Here is a 19,374-nt window from a genome sequence, read left to right on the forward strand (position 1 = left end):
AAGTTCATGTCCATTGTTTCCATGACACTGTCTGTCCATCTCCTCCTCTGCTGTCCCCTTTTCCTTTTGCCTTCAGTCTTTCCCAACATCAGGGTCTTTTCCAATGAGTTTGTGGCTGATAATTGTGCTTAACTCTGTCATATACTCTTATGTTTTACCCTCTCCTTACTTCCCACTCCTCTCTTTACAACAAAGAAGGTAATGAAAGAAAGGAATATGAGCCATACTTGTAATCTATAGTTTAAATTTCTCATCCCAATTTTTTTCCTTTCTTTTCTTTACCTAGCCTAATTCTTGATTATTGATACTCATACTTTCTCTCTTTTTGATCCCTTCCTTTATAGTCAACTCTCTGCATTTTGTTTAGCTTGTGACTGTTTCCTCCCTGACTAGCTCTCCCCCAAATATTCCTCTCTCTGTCCCTAGCTATTTGATGAATTCGGTATCTTTCTACATTACATTTTTGTGTGTGTGTTTCAACCCTCTTTTTCTTAGTTCAGATAATAGTGAAGTTCATGAGGAGCTCTCTCCTTCCATTCCTTCTTTCATTTTTACATATATTCTTCTTGACACATCTCCATTATGAAAAATAGCAAATGCTTCCCCCTTCTTCCACTATTCATCCCTAGGAAATCCTTTTCTCCTTTCCTCTTTTCTCTCATAAAACAATATGGAGCCAAGCTATACTTCAAGCCCTGTGTTTTTCTTTACTTCCTCTATGACCCTGAAAGTAGTGACCTTCCAAAGGAAAGACCCTTATCTCTTCTCCACTTTGTAAAAAAAAAAATAATAATGGGTGGCATTTATATAGCACTTATGATCCTTACTCTACAGCCCTTTGTGGTACATGCTTTTTTTTTATCCTCATTTTCCTGATGAGAAAAATAGAATGTAAGCTCTTGATCATCATTTAGTCTCTTTCCAATACTAAAATATATTTGCTTTTCTAGGTTTCTTTTGTCTCCTATGCTTACATTTCAAAGATTATACTTAGCTTTGTTCTTTTCTTGAGGGATGCTTGACAGCCCTCTATTCTGTTAAAAGACCATTCTTTACCCTGTAGGGTTATATTCAACTTTGCAGAGTAATCATCTCTTAACTGTTAAATCCAGTGGTCTCTTATCAGTCCTTATTCTGCTTGTCTTTCCTAGCTTTTGGCACTGTTGACCAATCCCTCCTCCTGGACATTTTCTTCTCCCTTGGTTTCTGCAAAACTTCCCTATCTTGGTTCTGGTCATTTCTTTTCAATCTTCTTTGCCTGGATTGTCATCTTCATCTCACCTACTGTAACAAGTCCTACTGGTTTTTGCTCTGGTTTTTCTTCAGTCTCTTTCTTATTGGTCTCATCAGCCCCTGTAGTTAGGTAGATGGTTAAACAACATTTAAGTGCTTTATATGTTCTAGGAATCTTGCTAAGTATACAAAACCAAGAAAACAAGACAGTCCCTATTCTTAAGCAGTTTACATTCTGCTAGTAGAGGACAAAACATAAAGGGGAGCTAGAAAGCCTGGGGACAGATGAGGAGGCATCTGTGCTGGGAGTAGAACAGATTGGAGAATGAGCAAGAAGAGAAGGGAGCAGCTTGGCTGGGGCTCCTCCAGACATGGAGGTTTTTGTCAGGCAGTCTCCAGTCATGGACCAAGGGGCTGAATCTTCCTTAGGCAGATAACGCAGTTGGTATAGAGTTGGAATAAATCACTATGTTCAGCTATTTTTCTCTGTCCAGATTACTTCCAAATTATGTCACTCTCAACTGTATTGTTATTATCAGCTGCTTGCTGGGCATTTCCACCTGTATGTTGTTCCTGTAGTATCTCAAAAGCAATATAGAATCATGGTTTTAGAGCTAGAATGATCCTTAAAGGTCATCTACTCCAACCTCCTTATTCTCCAGATAAGGAAACAGAGGCCCCTAAGACAGGAGTGGGGAACCTTTGACCTCAAGGACATATGTGGCCCTCTAGGTCCTCAGGTGCAGCCCTTTGACTGCAAAATCCAAACACAATTGTTCTGCGACGTTTGGATTCAGTCAAAGGGCTGATCTTGAGGACCTAGAGGGTCACATGTGGCCTTGAACACTAGGTTCCCCAACCCTGCCCTAAGAGATGAAGTGATTTGAATAAGGTAAGCAGAGGTTCTGGGATTAGAATTCAAGTACCCTGAAACAAAATTCAGTCTAGTACAGAATTTACATTTCTTCCCCAAACACATTTTTCCTCCAAACTTTCCAGTTTCTATTGAAGATCACCATCTTTCTGAATAAATGAGTGAAAAAGATTTTTGTTAAAACACTTATTTGCAGGGTAGTAGTGATAGAGAGACAAAAAGTGAGAAACTTTCTTTCCTCTAGGAGCTTATATTCACGTGAGGGAGGGGTGTCACAGCAATGCATACTGAACCCATAGGTCAATCCATTGTTGTGCCCTTTCTAGGAGCAGTCAATATTAGTATTTAATTAGTATTGATTTGATTATTATTCCCAGAGCAAAAGGTGGAAAGCAGGAGATGGGGACAGCATGCATGGCAACAGAGCAGATAGCAACATGCCCGGGATGTATATGAAACATGGTCTGGGGCTAGCTAGATATACTTTATGCAAGCTTGCTCATTTTGGCCAAACAAGCCACACTGGGAGTTCCAGCTTGAGGAGGTTAGTTCATCCTGGTAGGGGATATATGATCTGATTCCAAATGCCCACAAGATTTACAAGGTAGATGAATATATTACTCAGGTTTACAATATTGGCATCATTCTTGACTCTCTCTTTTTCACCCCCTAACATCCAATCTCTTTCCAAGTTGTGTCAGTCCTGTCCTCACAACGTTTCTGGTATCTTTCTTTCTATTCACAAAACCTCTACCTTAGTTCAGATCCTTGTTTCTTGACCAATTGAAATATTTTTAAATTATTCTCAGTTCTCACTATTTGACTTCATTACATCTTCCACACAATTTCCAAATTGATATTTTTAAACGTATTTTTATTCATTGAACATTTCCCAATTGCATGTAAAAATTGTTAATATTCACTTTTCAAAATTTTGAGCTCCAAATTCTCTCCTTACCTCTTGAAAAGGCACATGTGAAATCATGCAAAACATATTTCCGTATTAGCCATGTTGCAAAAGAAACACACACACACACACACAGAAAAAAATATGCTTCAGTCTGTACTCAAATTGATATTTCTACAGTACACACCTAACCATCTCAAGAACTTTTTCATAGTTCTGTGTTGCTTTCAGAGGTAAAAAATAAACTGTTTAAGGTGGGTGTTTAAAATCTGATACAATTTAGCTGCCACTTACCTTTCCAGTCTTATTTCATATTATTCCATCTTCATACACTCTCTGTTCTAGTCAAGTACACAGCATTGTACCATCTCCTATCTTTGTCTTTAAAGTGATCTTCCACATCTGGAAAACACTTTCTTTCCACCTCTACTTCTTAAAGTCCCTACAACCTTCAAACCACAGTTCTGATGCCACCTTTTTAGGGGGCCTTTTCAGATTTGCACACTTTCCCCCCAGAGTATTTTTACTCTCTTCCTTTTGAAATGAGTATTTGTGTACACATTGTTTCTTCCTTGTTGAGTATAAGTTCCTGGAGGAATAGGTTGTTTGAGTTTTGTCTTTGTATCTGACAACTTGCACATGGTAAGAGCTTAATAAATGTTCTGTTGAGACAATAATATAAATAGAAAGAACAAGAAGAAAGAAATGGATACTTTGTAATTATAGTGCTCAGTTTTGACTCTGAAGAAGGAAGAATATGTACCTTCTTTGTTTGCAGATGTGAGGGACCTTGAATGTACTTTCATTCTCTGGTAATGACTTGGTTAATTTGGCTGAATTATTTTTCTTTTTTCTTTGTCACTAGGGATGGTTGTCTGGGAAGGGAAGAAAGAAAAGATATATTTAGAGATGAAAATAATATAAAAAGAAAAAGTGAATAAGATGTATTAAAATATGCACTTGAATTTCATATTTTATGCAACCTCCTTCAAAGGGATTTTTATTTTATTTTTAAAAAATAAAGATTAAAAGATAGCACCTCCATATTGTTAAGCCTTTTCTACTCTGGAAACTGATCTGTTTGACACATGTGATTAAGCAGAACATTTCATTTCTTCAAGCCTTCCACATAAAAGGAGGGTACTATGCCTTACTGTCACTGAAAGCCCATATTTAACAACAGCAATAGAAGACCTCATTTATGTCATGCTCCACATTTAGGCATCGTCTACCTAAATCCTCATTAGGCTAACTTTGCAAAATTGTGTAAAACCTTTTAACTATTCTCTTTTTATTTGTAGGTCCTCCTAAGCTGTACTTTTGGAAGATGAATGAATTTAAATTTAAATATCAGTACATACCACCTGTGACAGTGCATTTACCTGAGGAAATCACCACATCCAAGTTATCTTCCTCCTCTGTAGAGGGCTTTGAAGCCAAAATTGCAAGTCTGGTAGAAATGTTTCTTGTAGAAGTGTACAGGTGTAAGCTTTGCCAGTTCACTAGCAGCATAAAAAATAAAATCAAGACACATGTATTTAGCATTCATGAACAGGATGGATGCCGTCCCAGTTCTGAATGCCAAGAAATGAGTACAGATCCAGATGAAAATGATTCCTACAGTATTGGAGATGAAATAAGTCAAGAAAACAAAGAGAATGAAGAGAATCTAGAGAAAATGTCTTTCCTGTTGCCCATGTATAGAATGCTTCATAATATGAGTCCTGAATGCTGTGACATAAACCTAGATAATCATAGTGACAGTACCCATACACCCAATACATGTGATGTAAACACACTGTTTGAAGAAGAATCTGGACAATTCCATCTGGAGGAACCCTGTTCTATGGTATCTAATTCGCTGTCCTATTCACCAGACCTCTCTGAATCTAAAACCAAGGAAGATGAGGAAGCCCAATCTGAGCACCTAATGTCTCTTGGCTTGTGCCGCATTTCTAGTATGAAATCTCTAGGCATGGAACAAAAAGTACCCAAATTAGGTACAAAACAAGACATGGGTAGAAGTCATAAAAGAGACACAACTGACAAAAGTAACTCATCTCAACCACTGAAAAATATTTATTCCCTAAAGAGTGGTGATGAAGGCTATCTATGTGCCTCTTGTAACCAGCAGTTCACATCCAAAGATGCCCTTGAAATACATGATAGATGCCATAATGGAAATCAAGGATTCCAATGTCTTTACTGTAATTTCAGTGTGACTGAGTGGAATTTAATGGAGAAACACTTAAAATCTCATAAGCGGGTGAAGAGGAACTACCAGTGCCTAACATGTGAGAAGGTTTTTATGACCCAAAGTGCCTGGAAAGTGCACAAGGAGAGTCACCATGGGAAAAAGGGAGCTCTTCAGCACTCGGAGGGTAAGGCCCTTTATGAGACAGAACCAGCAGAAAACCTCCCTTTGGCCTGTCATCATGAGGGTTTGTTGAAGTGCCCTCACTGTGATTTTATTGGTGAGTTATGAAGAGTTGCTTTCAGCACTCGTACTCATCATTAACCTCTGGAGGTTTCTATGTTAGACATTAACACATACCCATGGTTTCGTAATGCACCCAGTTTTACTATTAGCTTCTCACAGCTTGTGGTAATTACAGGGCATTTTAATATAAATAAGTTCTAATGGAAATATTTATGTAGAAAATGACTTTTTAGGGGCGGCCAGGTGGCTCAGCGAGTAAGAGCACCGGCCCCAGTGTTGGGATGACCTGGGGATCGAGTCCAGGCTCAGATACTTAGCACCACACCCAGAAATAGCTGTCCGTGTAACCTTGAGCAAGTTACTTAACCCCAATTGCTTTATTTTTAAAAAAATGACTTTTTGTTGCAGTTTACATTTTCTTCTATTAATCTACAACTTAAATGCCTTTTAATTTTATTTTCTCTATTTCCATGTTTCTGGTTCAATCAAAGTAGTCACTTGAAAAAAAATGACATTAAAATATAAAGGGTTCTTATAAACCTCTTAACCAAGTTTTAATTCTCAAAATCTAGTTTTACCGTTTTAATGACTTTTATTTAGTTTGCAATAAATTTATCTCTCAGATTAAGGATCTGGTTAAAAAGATTTCACCTCTACCTGTAAACTGATATTTGTACTTTTTTAATTCAGTGATTCCACAGCTAGTGTTCAGTTTCATCCACTTTTCTTTCTATACATTTTTAGATCTTGTCAATAGACAAGTATCATTGAATCGTTAGGTTTGTCTTTTTCTTTAAGAAATATAGTAAATTCTCATTTTAATTGTAAAAATGCTTTCAGATTTCCTTTTTGTTTTTTTAAGGTGATCAAACTCAATAAAAATATAAGTTCCATAGAAGTGAGTTTATATGGTAAATAGATACTGTACATGGTTCATTTATATGCAGCGATTGCTATGCTAACTTTACTCAAGAACTATCAGAGGCCAAAGACAAGGTCAAATCAGAAATCCCCAAACAAATTCTTTTGTTTTGGAAAAGTTCATTTACAGTTTCTAGTAATATTTCTTCTTCATTGATGTTTCTGTCAAATTAGTATTTTTTTTCTTTTACTCTAGTAGTTCATGTTGGGCAAAAAAGCAAAACCCTGTTGACTACTTAAAACGATCTGTTTCCACAAAAGAATTTGCTGGCTTTTGAGATCTTTTCCAGCTCTAGAGATAATGATTCTATGATTTCACTGGAATGAATGTGAATGTAACTTTTGGATGAACATTTGAGAGTTTATAATTTGTTAAAAAGTTCCTATCAGTAAATTTGCTGGGAACAAAAATACAGACATTGTCACTTTAATAACATAAGAGATTAACCACAGACTACCCAGAAGACACTGAGAACAAACATAGTTCTTTTGTATGTGTTAGTGATCATTTCTGGATGAAGTGAACCACTCCTAAAAGAGAAGAACAGATTGAAGGTAAGCAGAATAGCAAAATATGTGCAAGAAAGATTACTCAATACATTAGGAAGACTTCAGGGGAGAGGCTTTGCTACCACTAGAAGCTGTATTTATAGTGCTTTGTTGCTTGAAATAACTTTGTTTTTGGTAGCACTGGACTATTTGGTACCTAATGATGTACTTGTGCAAATACATCAGAAAAGATTAGTGATCTGATTTACTCTCTTTGCAGATTACAACCACTTTATGTCTCAGGCAGTTTTCATGAATTGTTACTAAAAACTTCATGGAGCCACTTTCTTGGTTATCTCTCTGAACTCAGCCAGGCTGGTCTTTAAACAAGACATAGAAAACATTCTCAGCCAGGCTGGTCTTTAAACAAGACATAGAAAACATTATCAGTCCCATAATTTATTTTTTTCCTTGTTAGATGCTCCTGTAACTTGTCCCTCCCACTGGCATAGGCTTTTGAGAATTCAGAATCCACTCTGCCATAATGTGGCATCCAAGGAGAACTTTAGTGGAGATAATCTATAATGTAATTTTTAAATTACAGTTGCAGTACGTGTACTGTATATCATCACAATAAAAGAATTATCTGGTAGCTACTGAACATGCCAAAAAATGTAATTTAATAGTTCCTCTAAATATATATATTTCTTTGTGTTCTTGTTTTTTAAATCTTTAAAACAGATAGCGATTGGCCTAAGGTCCACAAACATCTGAATAGTACCCATGACTATAATGCCAAACCACATCCATGTACTGAGTGTGAAAAAAAGTTCTTCAGAATGTAGGTAACCTTTATCACAACTCTCTTACAAAACTAATTTGTTTGAAATTTCAAGGGTTAAAAGCAGGTGGGAAAATTGAGAGTAGAGTAGAAGGAGGTGATGGTAATATACTAGGAATCCTGGTAAAAGAGGTTTTTGTTATTGTTGTTTTAAACCAAAAAAAGATTGAATTTAGGATAAAACAAAAACTAGAGCTTTTAAAAAAAAAACAGGTTAGTAACCTGTGGTTACTGTGTTTTTATAGGTAGATTAACAATATACTGAATACCCTAATAATGCAAAGAATAGAGTGTGTCACCTTATTTTTTGGTAAAATCTAAGAAATGTTTGATGTGGTTACTATTGTTGTCTTTTACATCATGTAGATTATATTTGATGTCATCTATGTTATCACAGAGTCTTTTATAGTTTTTTCTATGATGGTAATTTAATTTCTCCAGAAAAATTCTCTGATCGTTGGGAAGCCCTGAAAACCATTTAAATGATTCATATATCTCATTTAATCATTTAATTTTCAGAAGCTACCTTCTCATCCATTTCTTCGGGCATTACTCTGAACTTTCATTTCAGGGTTTTTCCAGAGATTAGAGGCATTTTATTACCCTCGTTTTTCTCCTTTTATTTCTCATCATTTGGCATACTCCATATTGTGGGAGTGCCAATATTGTGTGTTATATAAAGGACTGATTAATATGGAGAATTTTGAATGTTCAATTTTTCATGTTGAGCTATTTAAAACAATTTTTGAACTTTAGAAAGTGATCATTCACATAAACATATTATCTTGCCTACTCTTTTCTGGTCCTTTCATTTCTAAGTTGTAGAAGTATTACATGATTTAGTACAGTTATGATGTTATATAATTGTCCAGCAGACCAGGGATGTTATCCCTCTGCAATTAGGAGTCTAACAGCATCATGTAGCCCATTCTTATTCTTTGTCTTGCTCTGTTCCCAGTGAAAGGAAGACATCATAGGAGTAATGCTACTCCCTACATCTTTGGTTAAACTGAAACTACTGCTCATTGTATAATTTTAGTAGAAATACAAATGGGCATGATGTTTCATTGTCAATCTGCTTTTTAAGATCATCTTCACCAGTTAATAAAATACCTAGCAGATAGTTATTTAAACATGATTAACACTTCGGATTGGGTTGCTACTCTTAATTCTGTGGTCAAGAAAAAAAATAGATTTTTACAGTGATAAAAAAATATTACTGTTTGTCTTTAGACTATAACATATAGAATCATAAATTTCAGTTTTAAATAAATGATTAATCATTATTAAACCATTTTAGCCTTTGGTTTTAATATCCCTAAAAATAAATCTAATTGTAAATTGCTCTAAGACTCTTGAATGAAAAGCATTGCATAGTATATGGTATTGTGTATTTTAGTATTCAATTTTGACTGCTTGAAGCTATTTTGGAGAATTTATTTATTGAATTTTCTTCAGCATAACTATGTTAGATATTAAATTAGTCTCCTCTTAGCTTGGATGAGGAACTAGTTAGTGGGCCTGTTATTTTGTAACCAGAGCACAAGGATTTTGGTGGTTGTTGTTTTTAAGCAGTTTTTAGTGTAAATGAAACTGCACTTCTTGTTGAAATTTATTTTAGCCATGAATTCTTCTATTTTGATTATTGGTTTTTTCCTTCCCATTTGTATAGAACAGATTTGAAGATGCATATGTCCAAACACAAGAAAGCCAGGGCCTTTCTTTGTTCATTATGTGACCAGAGATTCAAAAACAGACGTCAATTGAGCAGGCATCATAAGCATGTGCATCAGAAACTGAATATAAAAGAGAGAAAAAAAAGAAAGAAAGCAGAGGTTAGCCTCATTTACTCAGGCACAGAAGCCACAGCCAGAACCAGGAAAAATGCTGATGAATTTACCTGCAAAATTTGCAACAGGTATGACTTGTTAAAGTTAGATAATATTAACTATCACCAGCATTAAGGCATATATTTCTTGATATTTTTGTCTATTTTTGAATTTAATCACTGCTCATTTAATGCTACATTAGCTACTTTGTGTTAAGCTTTACTTTCAGATCTGTAGTGATATATTTCACAGGATTCTGGGATTTTATATACTTTGAACAGGAGTTCTGTGGGCAAAAAGAAGACTACCACTTGACAGACTTAGAAGTACTATTATAAATCAAGTGTTACTAGATCAGAATCCCTTCACTCTTCCACATTTTCTAAGTTGTAAAAGCTCCTTTGTTGTTCACACATTTCATGAAATGATTTGTGAGAATGCATCTAGATTCATTTGTTATCCGAGACTGGATTGCTGTGGTTGACCCAGCCTCTCACCCAGGATTATCATTTTTGAAATTCTAAATAGTCAAATTGTAGGCCTTTTAAAAAAATAAATCTTCATGTATTATATTCATCAGCTGTTGAATATAATATATGCTTCTTATTTCATATATTGACTTGAAATTTGGCAACTGTTATACAACTTTCCTGTCCATAATAGAGTGATTATTCCTTTACATATTTTTGTCACTAACCTAAAAAGGATTTTTTTTTTAGCATTAACTTCTGGGGTTTAGTAGCATTTTACATTAATGAATACTGTTCTAATATACAGGTTAGTAGCTCAAGCACTGACCTATATAATTCATTGACTATGCCTGTTGTCTGAAATACGTGTGGGTAGACAGAGTATATTGTTGTTTGATTTAGTTTAGAAAAGCAAAAGAAAAGGGTATTATAATCATATATCCACTGAGTGTGTTAGAAAAAAATGTAGTTATGCTTCTTGCCTTCCCCAGATAGATACACTTCTCAGCTTCTCCTTTGCCATCAATGATTACTTCATCTTCCTAGTTTTCTAGGCTTGTGTGTTTGACATCTTTTACATTCCTTTCTTATCTTTATCTCTCACATCTCCTCAGTGATGTCTCTCAGATTTGACCTTCATTTCTACAGTAGCCAACCTAGTCTAAATTGTTATCATACTTTGGACTATTATAAAAGCTTTGTTGGCCAGTCTCATAGCCTATCTTTTTCTATCCCATTGCATTTGGCCAACAACTACACGTGTGAATGAAAACCTAAAAAGTTATCCTTCTATTCAAAAATCTACTGTAGTATGTCTGTTTTTCCTCTTATAAAAAAATAAATTTCAAAAGTTTAAATTCAAAATAAAGGTCATATAAAATGTCATTGTGCACCTGATTTCTCTTTGGTATTATAGTTTCAGATAACAAAATTGACTCTCTAATCTGTCTTTCATATCTAATTTTCTTCTGTTGTGAAGCATAATTTTGCATTAACTGGCAATCTACTTTCCATTCTGTGTCTTAATTTGCCAATTCAATCTTTCAGGCCTTCATGCATGTTAATTTTACTTAAACTGTAATCATCTCCTTTCTACCAATCTATTTTTTTGCATCAAGATGTAATTTTTGCTATGTTATTTTACACTTGTTCATAAGTTGCTATGTGTTTGTTTTAAGTGGGTGTTAATTTCTCAACAAATTTTTAGTTTTGCGGCTGCAGGGGGATACATCTCATTTCAGTTTAAAAAACCTCTGTTAAATGGTACTCTCTCAAACTTTCTCATTCCTTTTGACTTCACTGAATCAAAAAGCATTAAGCACTTATATGCCAACCACTATGCTAAGTGTTGAGGATACAAAGTAAGGCAAAAATGCAGTCCCTGAACTCAAGGAGCTCACACTCTAAAGAGGAAGACTGCATGCAAGTAACTATAATATACAGGATATATACAGTGTAGAGAGGATATAATCACAGAGGGAAGACACTAGTGCTGAATGGGAGTGGCAAGAGGGTATTAGGTAAAGGCCTCCAGCAAATGGTGGAATTTGGGCTGAATTTTGAAGGAAGCTAGGGAAACTAAGAGGCTAAGGTGAGGAAGCAGAGCATTATCATTGTGGGTGACAACCTGTGCAGAAGCATGGAGAAGTGCCACATGGGAGGATGGTAGTGCGCTTGCTAGTAAGAGGGAAGTTTAATTAATTGGAGAATAATTAGCATAGAAAGAATAGAGAATCACTTGAGAACTGAGGTCACCAAGTAAAGTAGTATAGGAGGAGAAAAGAAGGCCCAGGACAGAACCCTATGGGCATGATTAATGAAGACCAGGTAAAGGAGAGGAAGGCCTAAGAATCTCAGAGAGAGGAGTGTGATCAGCTGTGTGAAAGGATAAAGAGAGGTCAAGAGATGAGATTTGTGAAGATACCTTTTTATTTGGCTGTCAGGAGAACTTTGGAGTGAGCAACTTTGGTTGAATGATGTGGTCAGATGCCAGGTTACAGAGAATTAAGAGAGTAAGAGAAGAGGAAGTAGAGGCATCTGTTGTAGACAGCCTTCTGGAGTTTAGCCACAAATGGCAGAATAGATGTGGGATGATAATTAATGGAAATAGGAGAATCAAGTGAAGGTTTTTTGAGAATGAGAGAGACTTGGTCATGTTTATAGGCAGTAGGGAAGCAGCCAGTAAGATAGGGAGAGATTAAAGAGAACTGAAAGGGTGGGGATGGTAGAGGGAGCAGTCTGCCAGAGGAAATGGGATAGAATGGGGTCACTTCCTTAGCAAGGAGTTAGAGCCACCTACCCCATCAGGTGAGATGAAGAAGATAGTGGCAGAAGGCACCTGAGCAAAATGAGATGAGAGGAAAGAAGTAATAAGAGGAGAGAAAGCACCTCAATGAATGGCCTCAGTTTTTTCACTCATTTTAGAGGCAAAGTTCTCAGCTGAGAGGGTGGTAGGAAGGAAAATGCAAATTAAAACTAGGCAATTTCCATAAAATTGGAAAAAATATTTTAAATTATAAAATTCATTGTTGTGGGGCAGCTAGGTGGCTCAGTGAATAGAGTACCGGCCCTGGAGTCAGGAGGACCTGAGTTCACATTTGGCCTCAAACACTTAACACTTACTAACTGTGTGATCTAGGGCAAGTCACTTAACCCCAGTTGCCCTGGCCTTCCCCCCCAAAAAAAATTCATTGTTGGTGGGTCTAATGGTAAATAGGCATTCTGTTACATTATTATTGGGAATATAAATTGACACAGTCTTTGTTGTCTGATAATATACAGTGGTAGTTATAAAATTTATCTCATCATACATTGAAGACATGGTACAATGAAAAGGGCACTAGATTTGGAGTCCATTGGACCCAGGTTCAAATTTCAAATTCCCTCTCTGTTACTAGCTACCTGTGTAACCCTGGGCAAGTCACTTAATCTCCCAGACTGCAGTTTCATCATTTATAAAAAGAGGGAAATAGACTACAGCAGAGGTTCTTAATCTGAGCTCTATAAACTTTTTTCTTTTCTTTTTCTTTTTTTACAGTTTAACCTTATCTACCCCTGAATTAAAAAAAATGATTATTTATTGATATTTTTTTGTTTCTTACATCATTATAGTTATTCCAGGCATCCCTGTGTATCCACTTCCTCCAATCCCCCAGAGAGCCATCCCATATGACAAATAGTATCTTTTAGAGAGAGAAAAAAAATCAGCATAACTAATCGATAGAAAAATTCTGAAAACATGTGCAGTATCTAAGATCTGTCAGTGCCCCGTCTCCATGAAGGGGTGGGCTAGAGGAGTCCTCTCATATCTCTTTATTAGAGTCTTCTTGACTTTTATAATTTTGTTACATTTACTTTTTATTTTATTTTGGCGTGTAGTTGTTCTTTCCATTTACAACATTGTAGTTCTTTTGTATATTATTTTCTGCTTATCTATTGTCATCACATTCATCATTTTTTTCACACAGTGCAGTAATATTCTATTACTATTACATTCATATGCCACACTTTGTTTAGCCATTTCCCAGTTGATGGGGATCTACCTTGTTTCCAGTTCTTTGCTGTTGCAAAAAAGTGCTGCTATAAATATTTTGGAGTTTATGAGGATTTCTTTTTTTTAAATTTTCATTTATAATTACAACTGTACAACAGACCATTTTATTCTTGCATCTTTTCATGGTTTCTTCTTTATATTTGCCCTTCTCCTTTCCTACTTGCTGGGATTTGGCTTTACGCTCAATAATCTTTTTGCGATCTTTGTCCAGTTTTAGTCTGTGATAACTACCTTACTAGGGTGAATTCCCACATGGACAGTTGTGCCATTAGCTTTTTCACATTGTATGCACTCAATGTAATGACGTATTTTTCTGTAAACTTGAACTACCTCGCCAATTTGCTGACCCTTGTAGTGTCCACGAACCACCTGGACCTCATCGTCTTTCTGGATGGGCATCGAGCACACGTATTTCTGCCTCAGCTTCTTGGAGAGCGGGGATGACATGATCTTGTGCCAGATGTGTGAGGGCACATTGAAGTGTCTCTTTCAGTTCTTGCTTCAGTCCAAGGTCACAAATGGATTAAACTTCATTTTGGCAAGCGCAACCACCCGAAAAGAGACACGTGCCCTGCCCAGTACCGGAAACCTCTATGAGGATTTCTAATCTATGGCTTCCTTGAGATATAAACGTAATAATAGAGTCTCTGGTCCAAAGGGTATGGACATTTTAGTCACTTTATTAATTCCAAGTTGTTTTCTATTTTACCATTTTACAGCTCTACCAACAGTATACTTATCATATCATAACCCCTCTAACAATATTGCCATTTTTGTCATTTTTTGCCATTTTGCAGGGTATGTGGTAAAATCTCAGGATTATTTTGATTTTTATTTCCACCATTAGTGATTTCAAGCCTTTTTTCATGTGGTTTTTTTAACACTTTGCAGAGAGCTGTTTATCCTTTGACTACTTATCTTTGGAGGAATGGCTGTTTGTCACACACACACACACACACACACACACACCTTCTATTCAATGATCCTTTTAAAGAGCTATATCCTAAAGTTGTCATTAGAAGGGGAAAATTAAGACATATTGGTATCCACCCCTTTATGGAGGTGGGAGATCAGCAGATGTTATGTATTGCACATGTTTTAAGAATTTTTATATGATCAGTTGTGATGATTTTCTCTCTCTCAGAGATACTATTTGTCATATGGGATGACTTTGGGGGAGAACAAGGAGGACAAGGATACCTGGCATAACTAGGATAATGTAAGGAACAGAAAATATCAATTAAACACTTTTTTAAAAGGTCAGAAGTAGATAAGCTTAAGCTGTAAAAAGAGGAAGACCTGTCATGGATTAATATATGCTTTCTATATAGTTGTTTAAAAATTGGAAAGAAGTAATATGCCTAACAGTTGGGATATGACAATTAATTATGGTGTAACAATATAATGGAATATAGCATTGTTAAAGGGATAAATAAGAATATGAAAAAATGTGGAAAATGAGGCAGAGGAATAGATGGAAAATGTAAAAATCATATACTCCTTTGCTATTACAAAAATCCTAAATAGCAAAAATATCATTATAGAAAGGATTATAGCATCCACAGACAAGAAATTCTGGATTGAATTGCAGCAATCCTAGTTTAGCAGTTTTGATAGCATAAAATGGTGACCTAAAGTTATGTTCTGCTGAACAACTTTCTGGTTCTGCTCATTATTCTTGTGAAATGGAGTACTTTCCTAGTTTGTTCTGGGAATTATGAAACATTGAACAATATTGCTAATTTTCTTTCAGATCTTTATTTTAGATCTAGTCTACTAATTTCTGAATGTACTTCTCCCAATACCATTTTTAGAAAATGATTAATACTTTGTAATATAGTTTGAGATCCTGTAATATCAAACTCCATATATTTTTATATTTTCCATTAATTTCTGATTCCAAGTCCATTTTCCTATCTCCTAATACATGCTGCTTCTTAAGAATCCTGGTCCTGGGGCAGCTAGATGGATCATTGAATAGAGCACCGGCCCTGGAGTCCAGAGTACTTGAGTTCAAATCCGGCCTCAGACACTTAACACAAAAACTAGCCATCTGACCTTGCACAAGTCACTTAACCCCAATTGCCCTCCAAAAAAAAAAAAAAGAATCCTGGACTTTTTTTAAGCCAGGTAGGTAAAATATTTATAGTCCTTATTCTCCAAAACTTTTTTAACCAACCTAAATTAACTTGCTTCTAATAACTAATTTATTTCTCTATCACTAAAAGCCCTCATTTAAAAAATAATTCCCCAATCCTGACCTAAACAAAGCTCAAGAAATAAACTATAAATTCAAAATAAACCTTTGAACCATGAAACAAAGTTAATACTTTTTATGTTTTATGACAAAACAAACTGTAAAATCTCAGCCAGAGATATGACATAAATAACTAGGAGTGTGGGGCATCTGTGGCCTCTTTATACTTTGATGTCCATCATTATGAGTAAGGTGGTTCACAGAGATCTGTGACTTTAAGATTTTAACTTTCTCTTGGCATTCAAGATGTGTATAATTCACTAGAATTTTGCCTATAGTATTGACTTAACAAAGATCTTTAGAAACCGTATAGGCTGTTCTCTTAAATTAAAATAACTCCCTGCCTAAGAAGGAGGCGAAGTCAAACTTTCTTTTTATGTGGTCCAAAGTGTCTATCCTGGACCACCTTCTCTTCTCCTTCTGTATACTGTTTTTGCTTGGTGATCTTACTATTTTCTGTCTTGTCCATCTTATCATGTATTCAATTATCTAACTAATGATAATTCTCAAATCTACTTATCTAACTTTAACCTCTCCTCTGACCTCTCACATTTCAGCTGTCTATTGGATAATTTGCATTTAATAGGCATCTTAAGATGTCTGTTAACTTTTAAGATGTTTTGTAGGCATCTTATCACTAGGCTTCCCTTCATTCTTCATTCCCACACCACCCCCACCACATTCAGTCAGTTTCTGAGTCATATCAATTCTACTCTCATAACATCTCTTCATATGCTGCCTCTTCTCCTCAATACTGCCACTATCCTTATCACCTCATGCCTGTACTATTGCAATAGCCTTCAGGATGGTCTTCCTGCCTCCAGTCTCTTCCCCACTATAATCTATCTTCCACTTAGCAGTCAGATTAATCTTCCTCAAGGGCAAATCTGATTGTGTCACACACAGTCCCACTATACAGACATACATTGTTTCTAATAAACTAGTACCTCCTTGTTACCTCCAAGATCAGTCCTTCATAACCTTGTCCTTTCCTACCTTTTCAATTTCTCACACCATACTCCCTTCCAAGTATTCTGAAATCCAGCCACAATAGCCTCTTTGCTGTTCCTTGGATGCAACATTCCTTCTCCTGACTTGGTGCATTTTCACTGATTATGCTCCATGTCTGATATTCTCATCTCTATCAGTTGACTTCTTTGACTTTCTTCGAGTTCCTACCTTTGCTGAGGAATTGGGAAACTTCCTTTATTCCTGCTTAATGCCAGTTCCATCCCTCTATTGCTTCTCTTTAGTTTATCTTGTATAAATCTTGTTTGTGCAATACTTGCTTGTATGCTACTGTTCCACCCATTAGACTTGAGTTTCCTGGGAGCAGGGACTGTTTTGACTTTCTTTGTTTTCCCATTACTTAGTACAGTGCCTGGTACATAGTAGATGCTTAATGCTTGTTGACTTGATAATGGAAAGAACACTGGATTTGTAGTCAAAGGACCTGGGTTTGAATCCTAGCTCTGCCAGTTAGATACTTAATAGATATTTATTGATTGACAGTTAAGTTTTTGGATGAAATAGGAAAATCGATTCCCTATAAAGTTGCCTTCAAAAAGAAAGAAACAAAGTTTTGTTTAATCCAAGAGGTACTTCTGTGTAAAGGATAGATAATTGGCTTAGGAGTCAGGATAGCCTAGGTTCAATTCCCATCTCTGACACATACTGGTTGATCCTGTGGAAGTAACTTAATAATCAGAGGAGTCTGTAAGCCCATTCTTCTTGGTCTGCTATTCTTATAGGTTAACAGTATGCAAAAGGCTTCACCACACTCAGTTGTAATTAGAGCCATCTGATGAGACTCTCCCACAAATTATTGATGTGACACAGTTATAATTTCACCTTCACCTCCTGTCTTCCTGTTTAATCTTTAGGTGTTTTGACCATAGTCCATATTTCACAATCCCATTGTTCCACTGGCAGTGTGATAGCTGCCATAGTAAGTCTTTTATTTGAAAACCCATTGTAAACCTAGGTCCTCAGCAAGTGCATATATCACTGCTCACTGGGGCCACTATGCTGCTTTGCTGCCCCATGGGAGGATGGAGGAAAGGTAAATGGCATATGACTCTATCCTTGACTGAATTTTCCATCTGTCTATACTCTGCTATGCCATGCTTGGCTTTGAGTATTAATAAACGATTTTGACCCATCTTAGAGGTGCTCTATGTGCCTTTTACTGGAACTCCCCTCCAAATTTTCATGACAGCCACTTAACCTCTCAGTTCAGTGTTTCAAGCAATTTTTTAAAACTACATGCTCCACGTGGCTAATATGGAAATATGTTTTGCATGATTTCATATGTATAATTGATATCAAATTACTTGCTTAATGAGTGGGGGAGGGATTCAAGGGAGGGAAAGAATTTGGAACAAAATTTTTTTTTAAAAGAACTCCAAAAATAAAAAATAACTTTAAAAAAAGAAAAACCTCTCAAAAAGACTACATGTTGCAGGGAAGATGTCAACCTGAAATGTTGAGGGAATTTCCTCACTAAGAATTCCTTACACTAATATATTCATAGTTTCAGTTTAAAAAAAAAGTCAATTCAAACAAAAAAAATTATTAAAACATAATATGATATGAAAATACTTCTGTCTCCTCTTTCCCATCCCCAAATCCCCAAGGGACAAAAGGCCCTAGAAATAAATAAATAAATAAAATATATATATATAAAAGCTTGTAGAGATGGCATTCTAGATTTTTTTTTTGGCCTTTTGTAGGGCAATTGGGGTTAAGTAAATTGCCCAAGGTTACATGGCTAGTGTTTTTATGTGGGTGTTAAGTGTTTGAGGCCGGAACTGAACTCGGATCCTCCTGACTCCGGGGCTGGCACTTTACTCACTACGCCACCTAGCCGCCCCAAGAGATGGCATTCTAGTTATCAGACATGTATTATGTGTCTCTTATGGGCAAGGGACATATTAGTATTCTTGAAAACCTTCTTATTCTTACCTTAAAACTTCATTAATAGTGATATCAATGTATTTGTAGATTAACATTTTACAGATTTGGGATTATTGTCATAAAGAGATGGGAAGGGCATATATGGCTCGGTATTTATATAAAAATAAGGTCCAGGGTTTTAAAATATTTTTATTCTTTCTGAACTTAAATATTAAGTTCATAAATTAATATAAAAGCCTGGCACAGGCATTTGTCTATATATGATTATTTTTCTTTTGTTCTCAAAGAGGACTAAATGATATCACTGTTTTGGAGTCAAGATATAGGATGTCCAACTTTAACTTATTAGACCAATAGAGGTTCAGAAGACTACCACAGGTTGGGCACAAATAGTCTGTATGAACATTTGGAGTGGAGGTGTCTCTAAATTTGTACATCTCACGTAATGGATACATAGAGGAAGAGAAAAAGAGGATTGTACATGAAACTGAAGGTCTTTATTGTGTACAGCTTGCTTTTCTTTTTAAGTATGATAAACTTGTAGCTTTCCATACTGTCCTGATTGTCTGAAGGCACATGACTTTTTTCCCAAGCTCTTGGTATCTTTCTGTATTTTCAGTTGTCTTTTAGAACCAATTGTTCAG

At 35.9% G+C, this 19,374-nt stretch overlaps 1 protein-coding gene across 4 annotated transcripts in view; it reads left to right on the forward strand.

Annotated features, from left to right (window-relative positions):
* Positions 1-19,374, forward strand: part of LOC138173536 (gastrula zinc finger protein XlCGF26.1-like) — a 57,086-nt gene that overhangs the window by 16,502 nt on the left and 21,210 nt on the right. For 3 of the 4 annotated variants that reach the window (XM_069103564.1, XM_069103563.1, XM_069103566.1), the window contains exons 2-4: positions 4,316-5,488; positions 7,606-7,705; positions 9,378-9,623. In XM_069103564.1, the coding sequence (XP_068959665.1) occupies positions 4,342-5,488; positions 7,606-7,705; positions 9,378-9,623 (1,493 nt within the window). In that variant the 5' untranslated portion in view covers positions 4,316-4,341. The remainder of the gene's footprint in view (positions 1-4,315; positions 5,489-7,605; positions 7,706-9,377; positions 9,624-19,374) is intronic. The other variant, XM_069103565.1, reaches the window with a different exon arrangement.

This window comes from Petaurus breviceps, unplaced genomic scaffold (assembly GCF_028583685.1).
Source record: "Petaurus breviceps papuanus isolate PSGF00001 unplaced genomic scaffold, PetGlider_PUasm1.0 582, whole genome shotgun sequence".
In the NCBI taxonomy this organism is placed as follows: Eukaryota; Metazoa; Chordata; class Mammalia; order Diprotodontia; family Petauridae; genus Petaurus; species Petaurus breviceps.